The sequence below is a fragment of the Leptodactylus fuscus genome, chromosome 4 (assembly GCF_031893055.1).
Source record: "Leptodactylus fuscus isolate aLepFus1 chromosome 4, aLepFus1.hap2, whole genome shotgun sequence".
In the NCBI taxonomy this organism is placed as follows: Eukaryota; Metazoa; Chordata; class Amphibia; order Anura; family Leptodactylidae; genus Leptodactylus; species Leptodactylus fuscus.
In genome coordinates, this window is record NC_134268.1 from 38,145,111 (window position 1) to 38,163,173 (window position 18,063).

Sequence of the window (18,063 nt, forward strand, 5' to 3'; positions counted from 1 at the left end):
TCTAGTATTTTTAGGGCCAAAGTCATTTTTACCTGTTATTCCCATAGACTTTATGGGGGGGAGGGGCATAAATGAAAATAGTTTCAGAAAATGCAGTTTTTGTTGCATTTTTTGTGCTTTTTTCCCCTGTATTTTTCAGTTCGCTACTTGAGGCCTTAGGGTAATCTCTGGGTGTTTTTCTGGGTTTCTGTAGGTGGCACTTTAAGAACATTCAACCTGTCCTATCAAATCTATGAGGATAGGTCATCAATATCAGTACAGTGGGGGTCCAACACCAAGCACTCCCGCCGATCAGCTGTTCTTAGCAGCCGATACACAGAGAATAGGGAAGGAAGCAGACAGCACCGTTCTCTATATAGTGGCCAGACCATGTACTGCAGATTGAAAAGAAGCTATGGTGCTGTGGCCGGGTCCAGCCACTACACACAGAACTGAGCTGTCTGCATCCTGCTATTAGTAGTTGCCATGATCTAAGCATGGGAATACATACTGTATAGAGTAAAACATGCTTATATTTTAGTGTTAAACACTTATATTCTCCATAAAATAACGAGTGCCTTTTATTACTAGATTCCTCTGTTGCTCCCCCTGGAAATGTATAAATACATTGACAACCATTGGGGGGGGGGGGGTGTCCCTGCACACTCTTATCCTGTCCAATCAGTGTTGACAATGTTAGACTTGATAGGGAAACACCCTCCTGACAAATGAAATCTAAACACGCAGCCGTCAATTTAGTCCTACATTTCCAGGAGGAACAACAGAGGAGCGATAAAACAAAAAAATTCTACTGATCCAGAACTATTATGTAACGGAGAATGCAAGCACTTAATAAAGCAGACATGTCAGGGAGCTGTCATAGCCTTGTCTTTTTTCCCCCCTAGCGCTGTCTATTTTATCTTTTGCGCTCTATTATTCCGTTTTACATGTGTTCCTGCCTCTCTGCCATCTTGCCGTCCTTCCATATTCAAAGTAGAAGTCTCCCGTCTTTAATAACATGTCTGGTTCTCGTGTTGTCACCAATCTAGACACATAGGAAGTGCAGGCTGTGAATTACGCCAGCCTGCAATATTTACAGTAATTGGAATACACCTGTAATCTTTTCTTTTTAAGCCGCAGTACACACCGGACTATTTGTGCATTTTCCCCCCTAATGAACAAGTATAAACAATCCGCTGCTGTGTAAACAAAGAAAAAGCTTTTTACTATGTGACATATGGTATTTATCTATTGTTGCCTGGAATAAAACAAGAGAAAATAGGGTCGGAGATAGGGCCAGGAGACTCGCAGCATTATACTGACTGTGAAAACAAAAGCAGGCAAGCGGGCAGGCAGCAGGTGCTGCTTACGGGGAAGTCTGGGAGGATGGCGAGCGCTGCCAACAGCTCACCTGTAGAACAGAGCATCAGGTTTTGGTTTGTCGGAGCTGTCATAGGGGATTCATTACCATCTCGCCTTTTCCTTTCTTTTCCATACTTGCATTATAGCTTTCCCTATTGTTTCTTACACTCATTCTGTTCAAGAAGCATCTGGGGCCAGAGGAAAGAAAGCAATCCTCTAAAGATTATGGATCGTGTTCTAATGAGGGCGTAGTAGTCAGACCTGCCTGTATATATACCAATGTATATCCCATTCCTTTAACGCTTAACACGTATTTTTTCCCCGTTCTGCAGATCGTACTGAGAAGCGCTCCACAATGCCAGACTCACCTGTGGATGTGAAGACACAATCCAGGCTGACGCCTCCGACAATGCCGCCTCCCCCGACCACACAGGGAGCCCCAAGAACAAGTTCATTTACTCCCACGACATGTAAGGAATTGTTTCTTGAGAAATATTTTAACCTCTCGCTGTTAATGAAATCCGTTATAGTCCATGCTCGATGAAATGGTGAGGATCTGTAGGGCGCTGTCCGTCACAAGGGCAGATTTTGATATGAAGGTGGGTCTCTTCTATTATGGCGCCATATAGAAGTCATAGCAGTCTACGGGGGGGAAATGTACAGGACCTTGGAAGTCTTTGATTTCAGAGGTTTGTTCTTTTAGGGGATAATACCCTGTAACCCTGTGCTCTATAGGGGTGGTAGATATTGTAGGAGACATAGCGATACATTATGCCTTACACAGAGGAAAATGGTGTGGAATTTCAGCGCTTAAAAAAAAAGCCTCCCATTGACTTCAATGGGTTCCTTTTTCTGCTAATCAATGGGAGGCTTTTTTTCAGCGCTGAAATTCCACACCAAATTCCTCGCCATTTTCCTCCATGTGAATGGACCCTAAGCTGGCCATACTCTTCAGATAGCTGTGAACTAAATCCCTACAAAACACCCTTGCACACTCAGTTCAGCCCCTGTTACATATTTGGACAACTACTGAAGAGGCCTTCAAAATGTGGTTCCTGTAATGTCTTCGTAACCACATGCAATTTTTTTTTTTTTTTGTACACCTGTACTCATAAAAGTTTTTATTTGTGTTGCACTTACATTGTACATTGCAGCAAGTCAACCACAGGCAATTCCCCCATGGCTAACCTCAAGGGGGAAATGTTTTTCTGGCATAGAGAGATGATATTGTGGTGCACGTTTGGCGCTAGATCCCTTCTTGTGCTGAACATGCATCTCAAATCCCAATTCGCTCCTCACCTGCCCACCCCCCACCCCCCGATATACTAAAGGCGTGAGTTAGAATGTACCTGGTGTAGATCTCCATTTTGGAGTTGTGATCTTGGACCGATTTATGAAGAGTCTGCCGTCTTCTCATAAAACTATCGGTCCCTGCACCAGTCGAGCAGGGACCGGTGTACGATACTCCATTCTTAGTATATTTGCCCCACAATGGGTGCTCTTAAGGCTGAGTTCTTTGGTCTGGAATTTGAGACTCCAGATTAGGCCCAAATGAATGGACCTAGTTGGGAGGGATTGTCTTCAGGCAGACGTCCGAGGCTTAACCGGCCGCGGCATCTGCCGGAAAAAATGAAATGACCGGCTCCCATTGATTTCCTGGGAAATCCTGGGAAAATCCTGGCAAAAAACTCCGGGCGAACTCAGCCTTAGTCTTAAGTAGAGATCACTCAAAGATGCCTTTGTGGGGTTTTTTTTATCATATCTGGGCAAAAACTTGCAATTTTGTTTTTTTTATACAATTTTTTTTATTTCCTCCGCTTGTAGTAAATAATTTATTGTACTATTTTTGTAACATATTCACAAAAATTTCATCAACCCTTGTCTTCATTACGTTTCCTTGTATAAAACATGCAAGATTTATCTTTAGCTAAGGAATATGGCGCACGTCAAGGATGTGACCGGTTATTATGATGGATAGGTTAGTGTGACGACACCTTGAAATTCTCGGCCAATTTTTTTACTAACATTTTTGAAATGACCCCATTGTATATTCATGTGAACAAGTGATTATGAAGATAATCTTGTTTCCCTTAGTCCTAACAGCGGCACAATGTGGGGTATTTCTGCCCCTGTGTGCTGGTAGGACAGGCGGATATTTAATTAGCCAATCAAATGCGTGGCTGGCCCTATAAGAGGGCACAAGAACCTCCCCTCTGCGTGTAAATACAAAAGTACCTCCATAACATTTATATACAGTATTATACATAAGATATGATTCCCAGGGTGGGAAATCTTGTGCCGCTGTTAGGACTAAGGGAAACAAGATTATCTTCATAATCACTTGTTCCCTGTCGTCCGTACCAGCGGCACAATGTGGGGATATAGCAAGCAGGTCCCCAAGATGGGTGGGACTAACCCATGACCGAACTTAAAACGGTCTGGGCAAAGGCAGTGGAATCTGCCACTTGGTCCTTCAGGCGGTAATGCCGAATGAAGGTGGATTCAGATGCCCACGAGGCAGCTGCGCATATTTGGTCCACAGACAAAGCACTTCTTTCTGCCCGTGAAGTGGACACTGCCCTGGTTGAATGGGCATGAAGGAAAGATGGAGCCGACAGCCCTTGGGCGGTATAGGCGACTCTAATAGTCTCGGTAACCCACCGGGATATTGTTGCTTTGGCGCCCTTGTTTTTCCCCGTGTAGCTGACCAACAGGTTTTCAGTCCGCCTAAAGGGGCGAGTGCGCTGCAAGTAGATCTGCAGGCATCTAACCACATCCAGCTTGTGCCATCTTTCTTCTTCAGCAGAAGAAGGGAAAGGAAAAAATACTGGAAGGAAAATCAGTTGGTTCCTGTTTACAGCAGATGGCACCTTGGGACGAAACCCAGGGAGGAACCTAAGCTGTACATGGTCAGAGAAAAAGGTGGTATATGGCTCCTCAGCGGTCAAAGCTTGTAGTTCACTAACGCGTTTGGCAGTTGTGACTGCCAATAGCAGCGCCATTTTGCCGGTTAGCGACTTGAGGGAGACCTCTTCCAGAGGTTCAAATGGCTGGCCACATAGGGCGTTCAGGACCGGAATAAGGTCCCATTGGTGGACAGGGGTGTTTACCACCGGTCTCAGCCTAGTTGCCCCTTTAATAAAGGTGCTCACTAAGGAATCCTGAGACAAACGCCTCCCCAGATAGGCGGACAGGGCCGCTACGTGTACCTTGAGTGTGGCCGCAGCAAGACCTCCGTCTAGTCCGTCTTGAAGGAAGTCCAGGATCGCCTCCGTAGGGGGATCGGTGGAGTCCACTTGATGCTGCAGACACCAGGCATTAAAGATGTTACCTATTCAACGGTAGTTCCTGTTAGTCGAATCTGCTCTGGCGCTGGATAGGGTCTTCAAGACGGCTTGTGACAGTCCTCTATTCCTCAATAGGGACTGGTCAACCTCCAGGCTGTCAGGTTGAGTCTCCTCAGATCCTGGCATTTCAGCTCTCCTTGGGTTACCAGGTCTGGGAGAGGGGGAAGCCTCCAATATATGCCCTGACTCATTTGTATGAGCTGAGCAAACCAAGCCCTTTTTGGCCAGAACGGGATTATGGCTATTCCCGAGGCTTGGTCCTGTCTTATTTTTATCAATACCTTTGGTATGATTGGAATTGGAGGGAATATGTAAAACAGCCTGAACCTCCATGGGATGGACAGGGCATCCACTGCCAAGGGATTGTCCTCCTGGTACAGGAAGCAGAAGGTCCCCACCTTGGCGTTGAGTCGGGTAGCCATAAGATCGACCTCCGGGAGATCCCATCTCTGGACGATCTGTTGAAATACGTCTGGATTGAGAGACCATTCTCCTGATACGGTAATACCCCGACTCAGCTGATCCGCTACTATGTTCAGGGAGCCCTTTATGTGAACAGCAGATAACTGGATCAGATTCTTCTCCGCCCAGGCCAATATGAGATTCGTCTCTCTCAGCAAGGTTGGTGACCTGGTGCCCCCTTGTTTGTTTATATAGACTACCACCGTCGTATTGTCTGACCGGATTTTGACAGACTTGCCTTTCAATTCTGGGGCAAAGTGTACTAGGGCCAGGTACACTGCTCTGAGTTCCTTGAGACTGGATGACCCCAGCTCCGGACATCTCCATCGTCCTTGTACAGTTTTGTCTTGACAATGGGCTCCCCATCCCCACTGGGATGCATCTGTTGTCAACAGGGTCCACACTGTCGGGACCGTGGACCTTCCGTCTTTCAGGTGTATCCACCATCTGAGGGAAAGACGGGTAGCAGGAGAAAGGCAGATCTTCTTGTGCAATCCCCGTGGAGACCTGTTCCAGGTTCTCAACACTTCCATCTGCAGGGGACGCAAATGCCATAAAGCCCAAGAGACCGCCCTGGCCGAGGATGACATCAGGCCCAGGACTCTCATGGCGGTCCGGATGGTTACCTGCCGAGTGCGCAATAGGAATCGTGCACTGGCTTGGATTCTTTCCTTCCTTGGACTGGAGAGGAAGATCTGCATCGCTTCTGAATCCACTATAAATCCGAGGAATTTTCTTCGGGTGGATGGAACGATTTTGGACTTCTCCCAATTGATAATCCTAACTCCTGTAGGAAGTTGATGGCAAGGTTGAGCTGCTGGAGGAGGGCAGCAGGAGACTGAGCTTTCAGTAGCCAGTCATCTAGATAAGGGACGATGAAAAGACCCTGAAGTCTGAGGGCCGCGGCGACCGGAGCGATCACCTTGGTGAATACCAGTGGGGCGGATGTGATGCTGAATGGCAGAGCTGTGAATTGATAGTGCTCCCTGTGGCCGGCCATAGAGACGGCAATCCTGAGGAACTTCCTGTGGGAACGAGCAACGGGACATGTAGATAGGCGTCCTTCAAGTCGAGGGTAACCATCACCTCTCCTGGCTGAAGAAACACAGCCACGGAATCCACGGTTTCCATTCGAAATGACCTCTTCCTGATAAACCGATTGAGGTACCTCAGATCTATTATCATCCTCCAGCCCCCGGTGACCTTGGGGACCAGAAAGATGGGGAAGTAGACTCCCAGACCGTGGTCTGAGGCTGGTACCTTCTCCAGGGCGCCCTTGGTAACATATTCGGCGACTGAGGCTTCTAGACTGGCCTGCTGAGAAGGTGGAAGAGTTCGGGTGGAAATGAACCGATCTGGAGGTGGAAGATGAAAGTCGATGTGATACCCGTGCTGTATGATCTTCAACACCCATGGGTCTTGGATATGGGTGAACCATGCTCTGGAAAAGGAGGAAAGACGTCCTCCCACAGGAAGGGGGGCCACAGGGAGCTGCCCCACGTCAAAACTCAGGCTTCCTCTTGGTATCCTCCTTGGAAGCGCCACGACCAGCTCCCCTAGGGCGATATCTAGAACGCCGTTGTTGGGAAGGGCGTCTATAATTAGAGGAAGAACCTCTGCCTCTAAAGGGAGCACGTCTGCCCCTGGATGCTTGAGGTAGAGACCTTCCCCTACCTTCAGCTAATCCCTCCATAATGGCGTCTAAGCTTTGGCCAAACACGCTTCCCGGCTCAAAGGGGAGAGCACAGAGAGCTGCTTTAGACGCAAAATCTGCCCGCCAAGGCTTTAGCCAAAGGGGTCTACGGGCCGCAGTAGACAACGCCATAGATTTGGCGGAGATTTTTAATTGATGGCGGGAGGATTCCGCCAAGTAATCTGCAGCCCTATGAACTCTTTTCATAGAGGCCAGAATCTCATCTCTGTCTACACCCGAGTCTATATCCCGCTCCAAGGCGGCTAAGCGGTTGCGCACAAAGTCACCAACCGTAGAGGAGGCTATGGCCACAGAGGCTTGCGCGGAGGAAGCTGAGTAGACCTTCAGAACGGAGTCCGCCCTACGATCCAGAGGGTCCTGAAGATTTGAACTATCTTCCAAGGGCACCAGGGTTCTGCGGGACAGCTTTGCTACGGCCAAATCCACCTTCGGGGGAGGCCCCCAGGAATCCCACTGGGTAGTGTCAACAGGAAACAAACTCTTGAAGATCCTGGAAAGCGAATGTCCTTTCTCTGGCTGTTTCCACTGCTGAGCCATAAGGTCGGTCAGCGTGGCGTCCGCATGGAAGGCAATATGTCCCCCAGAGGCAGACGTGGAGGCTTCCCCGTCAACATCTCGGCCCACTGTAGACCGGATGGACTTCAGCAGCCTGCCCGTTTGTTCATAATGGAACGCAGGTCTGCTGGAAATCGGAGGAATCATCCTCTGCCACCCGCAGGTGTTCCAAGGGGTGGAGAGACGAGGAACGGTGCTCAGAGCATGGTCTCTTGGTGAGCTGAGACAAGGTGGAATGGATCCCTTTGAGGGAATCATCCTGCAAAACAAAAAGGAGTGTACAAGCAAGGGAAAAACTATTTACCCAAGCGATGCCCAAACTCACCATCTCCTTGACCCAGGCCATCATATCTCTGGGAGAGGGCTCCACAGGTGGAGGACCTCTGCATCTGCGACAACAGGCCCACTCATAGCCTGAAAATAGGCAAGTTATAGGACCAGTAGTACCCCGCAGGGCACAACCTTTCAAGCCGCTACCTACCATCACGGAGCGGTGTGTCGCAATCGAAGCAGGAAAGATGTTTCCTCTTGGAAGAGGTTTTCCTCCTACCATCCCCAGGAGGGGTAGTAGAGGATGACATATCCTGCAGAGAGAGATAATAGACCATGCAACACTGTCACCATGACATCATACCAGCTTTAAAAAAGGGTAGATCTTACCAGGTCCTGTAGACCGGACAGCGAGGTGACGGATCCCAATAAAGTTTGCAAACTGGCAAAGAGTTCAAGATCAATGAACACCACAATCGCACGCCTTCAGCAGATACTGCAGGAAGGTCTCTGACACCAGGCCAGCCAGCCTCTTAATTCTGGCCGGCTGGAAGTGGGCGGAGCCACAATCAAAGCAGGTGAGGCAACCTGCCCAGACAACTACTCCTGTAATCAGGGGTCTGCAAAGATATACATTCCCCCCCACCAAGAGGCCCTTAACCCGGGCACTTACCCCCACATCTCCCCGTCTTTTCCGGCCTTTAATAAGGCCTGAATCTCCCCTGAGCGAGCGGCCGCTGGCACCAGGCCGTTGCCATGGTGCCATGATACTTCCGGCGAAACCGGAAGTGCGCGCTTACAGCGGCGGGGAACAGGATACACAACAGTGTGGTTCCACCCGCCGGCAGTCCGCGAGGCCACCAGAGGCGGCATGCGGAGTCCCCGGACTCTCACCAAAATGTCAGGTAAGTCACAAGGAGCAGGGGAAGCGGAGGAGGGGGGGGAGGGGGGATAGAGGGGGGTAGCCACACATGGCTAACAAGCACCTTCTCCCCGCAGGGCACAGAAGGTGACAAGAAGAAAACAACCGCTCAGGAGGTGAGTGATCCTGCTGAGCTTCTCTAAGAGGACACAAGTCCTCCCACCTGTCCTCTGTCCACACAGGACAGAAAAAAACACGCAGAGGGGAGGTTCTTGTGCCCTCTTATAGGGCCAGCCACGCATTTGATTGGCTAATTAAATATCCGCCTGTCCTACCAGCACACAGGGGCAGAAATACCCCACATTGTGCCGCTGGTACGGACGACAGGGAAAGGCAAATATTACATGAAGCTGTCATTCCCTACGGCTGGTATTTTTGATATCCTGGACTGTAAGCAGCGTATTAATGACATCATTAGCCGGATGATAGGCCGGGGGGTAAGTTCTCCACGTAAATGTGATTGTTATGTGCGGGATAAACTGTGCAAATGGTTTGCTCTTTAGAAATAGGTGCTTTAAACTGGCACCTGAATGGGACGTTGAAAAGTGTATTCCCTGCCGCTTTAATGTCACCGAAGTGGCCTATCAAACCTTTCCTTGTAAGATAAGGCATTTTACTATTCTTCAAGGAGAAAGAATACAATACAAAACCGTGTCGGCGTTGTCTAGGAATTGGGTTTATTATGGAGTTATTACGTAAAAATAGAATTTAGGCCAAATACACACATACTTAGGGGACGCACGCATTAAAAATAGACAGAATAGGCCACGTATATAATATATATATATATATATATATATATATATATATATATATATAATATCTTTAGTATACATGGAAATATATGTGTTCCGTACTAAGTCTTTTAGAGGCAGCTCTGCAGACCAAAACAAATTGTAACAATGGGAAATTTGTTTTCCAAAAAGAGGTAGAATACGTTAAAATTTTTTTAAAAAGCATTACTCACCTACCTATGACCACAGCGGCCATTGGATGCTTCCCGGGTCCCTCTTTAGGCTCTTCTTTCTGGTCCTTCTTCCCTTCTAGCCAATGACTGGCTAAGGAGGGGCACTGATATGGCCTGTGATTGACTATGAAGTATTTCCTACAGGAGAGGGACCAGGAGGAAGAGACCAGCAGGGAACTAAGAACAAGAGATGGGATCAGTAAAGTGAGTAATGCATGGTTGACTGTGCGGCTACTATGGGACCTTTGGAAAGCCCTGGCTGTTCCATCTCCCTTTCTCCTGGGTGTAGAGGACGACTACATGTTAGCAAATAACGTTGTGAAGAATTGACCCAAGGGTGATGAAAAGGGGAGCAGGCCCTTCTACCAGTTGTGGGATATAGGCAAAAGTCCATACTATAAAATGGAGTCTATTTTGATTTTTACTATGAATCCTCCTCTCCTGTATGCCATAGGTCAATGGCACCGATTTAGGTAAAGTTTTAAAGATACCATTTTTACATAGAGATAACAGTAACTCTTTTTATCTCCTCATCAGTAACCAATGGCACAAGTCATTCACCAACAGCACTGAATGGAGCTCCGTCCCCTCCTAATGGCTTTAGTAATGGACCTTCATCCTCTTCCTCATCGTCGTTGGCAAATCAACAGTTGCCTCCAGCATGTGGTGCACGGCAGCTCAGTAAACTGAAAAGATTCCTCACCACGTTACAGCAGTTTGGCAATGATATTTCACCGGAAATTGGGGAAAGAGTGCGCACCCTTGTACTTGGATTAGTGGTAAGACTATACAATATGAATGTGGTACAGTTTCAGCAATACTTGGGCTAGAAAAGAGACAACGATTGTTCGGCAAATAAAACGTGCTCTGAGAAGTTATTCCTCTATGTAGTAATGGCCTAATCTAATCCCACTAGGGGAGGGGTATATATAGCGGGAGGGGTATATATAGCGTGAGTATAATAATCCATTTGCATATGGTGCACTTGTGATGTGCCGGATAATAATGGACGTATGTGGCTGCCTAGTCTCATACCCATGGTGTGTTATTGGATCTTTGTGGAATATTTGCATCATGCGGTGACAGATTTATGTGATTTACTCCATAGCTCAAATAGTTAATTTATGCAGGATGAAAAGAGGAGCGTGCGATATGTGATAATATAATTATATTATAGTATCCCGAGCTTTGGTTTAATATTGCTTTCTCCTAAGAGAGCAGTGACGTGTAAGAGCGCTGGCCTTCACATCGGCAAAATTAAGAAGAAAAGTTGCTAAAATATACATCAAGCTGCAAATTAATGTTTATTCCCAAGGTACGGCGATGTATATATTACTAACAAAAGCAATGATTGGACCGAAACGCAACTCCTCATCAAAGTCTTCAGTAGAAAAGGACTCGACGCTGCTTTCTCAGATTTCAGTATTGATGTCACATTTTTGTGCATACTTTGTGGGGGTGTAAGGATTCATTACCATACAGATCATCATAATAGGGTTCCTTGGGAATACCCAGCACAACTAATGGAGCACAAGACACGTTTCCTAATATACACCGCTTTGATCTCATCCACTACAGGAGGGGGGGTGTTTGTTTTCATAGGTTTCGCCCGTATGGACAGAATACATATATAGATCTCTATAGACACCTCCTTGACTATGAAAACAAGCCACCCTCACACAGTTATGGCTTCCAAGATCATGGAGGGTCAGGAAGTGTGACCTATAGATAAGCCATTTGTAGTATTGAACATGGTTACTTAATACATTTTCAATGTTAAAGAGGTTTCCTTGGAGTAAAATATTGATGGTCCATCTTTAGTACAGGTCATCAGTTTTTGGTTGTTGAAGGTCCAAACCTCAGGTTCCATCATTGGTTCCATCGACCGTAAGTATAACTTAGTAGTAGTTCCAATATATGGTTCTTCCATTCTGCTAGTCTATTGGGGTCCTGGAGGTTGAGCCCCCACCAATGAAACATCAATGGCCCATTCTAAGGATGAGTCATCTGTATTTTCTTCCTGGAAAATTCCTTTGAATGTGTCTATTAAAATTATACACCAATTGTATTGGTTCAGCTATAACAGGGGTAGGGAACCTTCGGCTCTCCGGCTTTTGTATGACTACAACTCTCAGCAAATCAAATCAAACAAGCTTTATTGGCACGTCCAGTTAAATGTTTGGCATTGCCAAAGCTAGTAAAGTGTGTGGGGGTTGGAGTCGGGGGTGTGAGTGGTGGGTACGGGGGGTGGGGTGGTTGATTGGTTGATTTGGGCTATAACAGTCCGTGGAGTCTCATCTTCCTCTTAGTTGGTGACCGCTATATGGGGAGGTGGGGTGGGTGGTTTGGGGTATAACAGTCCGTGGAGTCTCATCTTCCTCTTGTTTGGTGACAGCTGGACACGTATTGGGCAGCGATCTCCACAGTGGCCACGGTGACCTCCAGCATGCATACTTGCTCTGCAGTTCTTGGAACTCCCATGGAAGTGAATGGAGCATGTTGGGAGTTGTAGTTTCACAGCAGCTGGAGAGCCGAAGGTTCCCTACCCCTGAGCTATAAGATGGCAGCCTCTTATGTATATCTCACTACTATTTCAGATATATAGATCCAACTTTTACACTTCCTTTTTGGAATAATTTTCAGCTAAAACCCTTTTCCTACCAGTGATCAATGTGCTAAGCTTTCTATTCTTTTCCATTTTCCATATCCAACAGAATTCTACACTGACAATTGAAGAATTTCATTCCAAACTGCAAGAAGCGACTAACTTTCCACTGCGACCCTTTGTCATCCCATTTTTAAAGGTATTGCACAGTTCATCGATCTGGAAATGATTTCAAACCTTATTGTTGCTAGGTCACAAATGTGTGTTTTACTGTTTTGCTTTTTAAGAGAGAAAATGGAAAATAAATCAGAGATGTAAGGACCGAGCTGTGATGGACACACTTATCTAGGTGACTCTTTGCCCTATAGCTCTCGCTTTGTGTTATTTCTAGTTATGGGGCGTGGAAGTACCATGAGTGTATAATTTAGGATGTTTTAGTTCTCTCCGTTTCTATCTTTGGTGCTGTGGCCGACTTATAAAATGAAGATAATATTCTATGTCCGCTAATACATGCTAATGTTAGATTTCCTAATTTCAACCATAAAATCCAATTGGCTTACGTTTTTCTTTGCAAATTTGTTGTATCTGAAGTATATTCCAATGTTCAATGAGACAATCTAAGAAATTGGTGTATCACATCCTAAAAGGAAAAACCTTAAACCTGAGCCAACTATGACAATACAGTTCTATGAAAAAGTTTGGGCACCCCTATTAATCTTAATCATTTTTAGTTCTAAATATTTTGGTGTTTGCAGCAGCCATTTCAGTTTGATATATCTAATAACTGATGGACACAGTAATATTTCAGGATTGAAATGAGGTTTATTGTACTAACAGAAAATGTGCAATATGCATTAAACCAAAATTTGACCGGTGCAAAAGTATGGGCACCTCAACAGAAAAGTGACATTAATATTTAGTAGATCCTCCTTTTGCAAAGATAACAGCCTCTAGTCGCTTCCTGTAGCTTTTAATCAGTTCCTGGATCCTGGATAAAGGTATTTTGGACAAACAATTCAAGTTCAGTTAAGTTAGATGGTCGCCGAGCATGGACAGCCCGCTTCAAATCATCCCACAGATGTTCAATGATATTCAGGTCTGGGGACTGGGATGGCCATTCCAGAACATTGTAATTGTTCCTCTGCATGAATGCCTGAGTTGATTTGGAGCAGTGTTTTGGATCATTGTCTTGCTGAAATATCCATCCCCGGCGTAACTTCAACTTCGTCACTGATTCTTGAACATTATTCTCAAGAATCTGCTGATACTGAGTGGAATCCATGTGACCCTCAACTTTAACAAGATTCCCGATGCCGGCATTGGCCACACAGCCCCAAAGCATGATGGAACCTCCACCAAATTTTACAGTGGGTAGCAAGTGTTTTTCTTGGAATGCTGTTTCTTTTTGGACGCCATGCATAACGCCTTTTTTTATAACCAAACAACTCAATCTTTGTTTCCAAAATGAAGTTAGCTTCTCCAAATGTGCTTTTTCATACCTCAGGCAACTCTATTTGTGGCGTACGTGCAGAAACGGCTTCTTTCTCATCACTCTCCCATACAACTTCTCCTTGTGCAAAGTGTGCTGTATTGTTGGTCGATGCACAGTGACACCATCTGCAGCAAGATGATGCTGCAGCTCTTTGGAGGTGGTCTGTGGATTGTCCTTGACTGTTCTCACCATTCTTCTTCTCTGCCTTTCTGATATTTTTCTTGGCCTGCCACTTCTGGGCTTAACAAGAACTGTCCCTGTGGTCTTCCATTTCCTTACTATGTTCCTCACAGTGGAAACTGACAGGTTAAATCTCTGAGACAACGTTTTGTATCCTTCCCCTGAACAACTATGTTGAACAATCTTTGTTTTCAGATCATTTGAGAGCGGGCTGTCCATGTTCGGCGACCATCAAACTTAACTGAACTTGAATTGTTTTGTAGAAAGAAATGGTCCAAAATACCTTCATCCAGGATCCAGGAACTGATTAAAAGCTACAGGAAGCAACTAGAGGCTGTTATCTTTGCAAAAGGAGGATGTACTAAATATTAATGTCACTTTTCTGTTGAGGTGCCCATATTTTTGCATCGGTCAAATTTTGGTTTAATGCATATTGCACATTTTCTGTTAGTACAATAAACCTCATTTCAATCCTGAAATATTACAAAATCCAAAGATGAACATTTTGTTGAGCACCATTTTTGTTTTTAATGCCCCCCAATGGTAAATTTGTAGGTGAAATCTATAGTAGTGAATATATAGTAGTCAGTAAATGTGTGGCCTTTGTATACTGTCATTGAGGAGAATAGATGGGGCTACTGTGTCTTTCAGGTGGTGCTTCCAAAAAGTAGGTAGAACTGACAATTCCTCTGAACTTAATTTTTTTATGCAGATTTTGTGTCAGGCTCATTTTTCCCTATCAGTATGTCTTTGCTGTATGGAAGGAAATCCATGCAAACATGGGGAGAACATACAAACTCCCGGCAGATGTTGTCCTTGGCAGGATTTGAACCCGGGACTCCAGAGCTGCAAGGCTGCAGTGCTAACCACTGAGCCACTGTGTTGCTCCTTGAATGTAATTTTTGGTATTGCTGGATGGTAAAGCTGGCAGAATACATGTTTGTTCGGTGATCGGTGGCATAGGACCACCAAATAGAGGCAAATGGATCCAGAGACTGACAGGTTGACTTAACTGGATTTTTCTACTTTGTGAATGTCCCATTTGTAACATATCTACTATCAATTCAGAAACCTTTACTCTTTATGGATTGTCAGGGGGCAACTGCCCCTGGATATGTTGTCGTAGCCCAAATTGATGACGTAATCACGAGCGCTCGGAGAACAGACAGATAGACACTCAAGTATCGTAATCAGAATGTTCCAATTTATTATTCAAAAAGGAAGGGTTTATAAAGTCAGAGTCATCGTATAACTATCACGTGTTACGATGTACAAATATGGCAATTCACATCCGCCGGTACGTAGCACAGAGAGGCGGCGAAAACTGGTCTTTAACTAGTTATACTATAATACGGACATAGCACAGAAAGATCAGCACATTTAGTCAAAAGATAAGTCTCAGGGTTACTGCATCCATCCTGCACCCATCCCCATCCTGGGGAAGCATCTTATTTGTTATTTCTGGCTATACACCCAGAGTTATTGGTTAGCTTCTATAGAAGAATAATGGCTGTATGCTAATTTAGGCATAACAAACTACATCATATAGAAATATGAATTATCATTGGTCAGAGTACAAAATGGGCATTTACAAATGATAAATACGTGCATAAGCAATACATGAGTTAACACATAGTTTTCGGTGCCATCCATTTTAGTGTGTAATTATGTTAGCACAGTCTGATAAAATGGATGCCACGACCTTCCAGGTTTCATGCTAGTGGATGCTACACAAAACAAGAAATTAGAACTGACTTCATATCTTGTGAACATTATGCATCTTGTTATGGAACATGATAAACTTAGGAACATTCCAACCTTTTCTTCTAAATAAGGACAAGAGAGCAGAACTGCAAATCTCAAGGTTTAAGCAAGCTACATGAGAGACAACTTATTATATAATGGAGAATATTCAAACAAAATGGAGATTTTCAGATCAAGATGGTGGAAAAACTAATCTCTCTCTTTACACAGTTATTTTTCCCCTCACAGGATCAATGGGCACAAGTACCCACTTTGCCTAAGAGTATACACAATAGCATGGTTCTTATAATTTACCCAAGCCCAAGATATACCAACACATCTCTGTAGAGCTATACGTTGCAGCGTTTCTGTATGGTGTACACTATATCTACTTATAGTAATGTGAAGTCACCATCTCCAGCAATTACCATATTATTTAGTAGTTGTATAGAAAGCATGTTTTCATCACTCTCATAAGTCATGACCTGTGAAGGGAAAACAATCTCTATAACATAGCTGTGCTGTTAGACACTATGCGTAGACTATCTGCCTACGAAATAGCATCAGTACATATGTATAGCACATTATGTTCTTAACTCACGCTAACAAACCTCGCACGGAACCTGACTCTGCCAAGTAATTGCAGAAAATGATAGAGATGTACGCTCAGAAATGTGGCAGTAAAGTGTCGATGAGTGCTTTAAGATGAACATGATGTGATCTTGTCACTAATGGTATGGTTCCCCCCTCCAGAAATATAGAACGGCGTGTTATAAAACCATCGCGTTTCTCGTGATGGACAATTTACTAATGGAAGTTCAAGAAACGCAACGAAATGTCTCATGATAAAACCAATAGACCTGTAAGTTTGCCCCCTGACTTCTAGTTTTCAATAGATAGAATTTTTTTTTAACGATATAATGGAGAAGCAGGGGCAACATGGTGGCTCAGTGGTTAGCACTGGAGTCCTGGGTTCGAATCCTGCCAAGGATAACATCTGCAAGGAGTTTGTATGTTCTCCCCGTGTTTGCATGGATTTCCTCCCATACTCCAAAGACATACTGATAGGAAAAAATATAGATTGTGAGCTCTATATGGCAAAGAATCTGACTACATCTAATGTAGTCAGAAATTTATAGTTGGACCTAGCACCAGAGGCGCTAAATTGGTTATTCCTCCTTTTATTTTACGCCATTGTACCAGGGCTTTGGAATCGGTAGGCCAAAACACTGACTCCTCTATTCTTCTACACCCCCGACTCCTTTGTGGTTGGCTGACAACCATGGTGGGACAGAAGAGGTAAAGTTACTCTAATTCACGAATAAAATCTAGTGATTAAATTACTATAAACGTAACAATATAACACACCAATAATCTAATTAATTATACAATAGCAATAATCATATAGCATAATTAAAAATAATCATTTTATTTCGAAGGCGGAATCGGTAACTTTTTTCCCAATTCCAACTCTACGACTCCAACCCCGGGGCCCTGCATTGAACACTTGTTATTTTTCTTTAAAAAGGGGTTGGCCGACCCTTTCTTAGACCTGAACTTAATATAAAGTGCTGGAAATTAAAAAATCCCTCAACGCTTGTGCCAGTCATCCAAGAGTGGTCGTTCCTCTCCTGTCCCATGTTCTCGACTGTGGTATAGGACTGGTTAAAGCGACCCTGAATGCTTATGATAGGGTTACTATTCTTAGTACTGTCAATTCGGTTCAGACGTTGGCACCCGCGCTGATTGTTGGCCACCATCCAACAGTAGTCCATTCAGCTAATTAACATAATCACCTTGTTAACATTGTGTGCCAAATGCAGATAAACCTAAGGCCTAATTCATTTCACTTGTCACTGGGTAAGCAGGACTGATTAGGTATGGACTGGTAGGTGGCAGTTAAAGTAGCGTCTAGAGCGCGGCCCATATCCCTCGAAGCGGCGCACTTAAACTAATAAGCAAAGCTGTTTATAGAAGTGCTGGGTATGCTCGCTACATAAAAGGATGCTTTCTCTACGAATTTCATCATGTTAACATCATTTCCTCTGTGAATAACGCTGATTTCTTTGCTTTGTAAAAAAAATAAAAATATGTTTCTCTTCAGGGTCAAATTGGCTGCCACAAAAATTAAAAAAAAAAAAAAAAAAAAAAAAAAAGCAAGCTTCCAATTCCAAGGACACTTCCACATTCTTCTATCAGAGCTGCGCGCCATATGGTCGCCATATCATTTACTTTGGATCACTGGAATCAAAGATGCAACTTTTTTTCTAATTTTAGTGCTTTTCCTCAAAGGAGACATTAATGACAAAAACCATATGGTTGTGGGAACACGGGGCCTTAATAAGTGCATTCAAACGCAGCTGTAACAATATGCATTAAAATCTTGTTTTCATTAAGCTAATGCAACCCGCAGACCCACGATTCCATTCTGCGTTTATGGAGAAACATTTACTGGAAGGATATTA

General features: G+C 44.6%; 1 protein-coding gene across 6 annotated transcripts in view; it reads left to right on the forward strand.

Annotated features, from left to right (window-relative positions):
• Positions 1–18,063, forward strand: part of RUNX1T1 (RUNX1 partner transcriptional co-repressor 1) — a 133,929-nt gene that overhangs the window by 81,126 nt on the left and 34,740 nt on the right. For all 6 annotated transcript variants that reach the window (XM_075270316.1, XM_075270322.1, XM_075270320.1 and 3 more), the window contains exons 2-4: positions 1,674–1,811; positions 10,116–10,357; positions 12,293–12,382. In XM_075270316.1, coding sequence (XP_075126417.1) covers positions 1,674–1,811; positions 10,116–10,357; positions 12,293–12,382 — 470 coding nt within the window. The remainder of the gene's footprint in view (positions 1–1,673; positions 1,812–10,115; positions 10,358–12,292; positions 12,383–18,063) is intronic.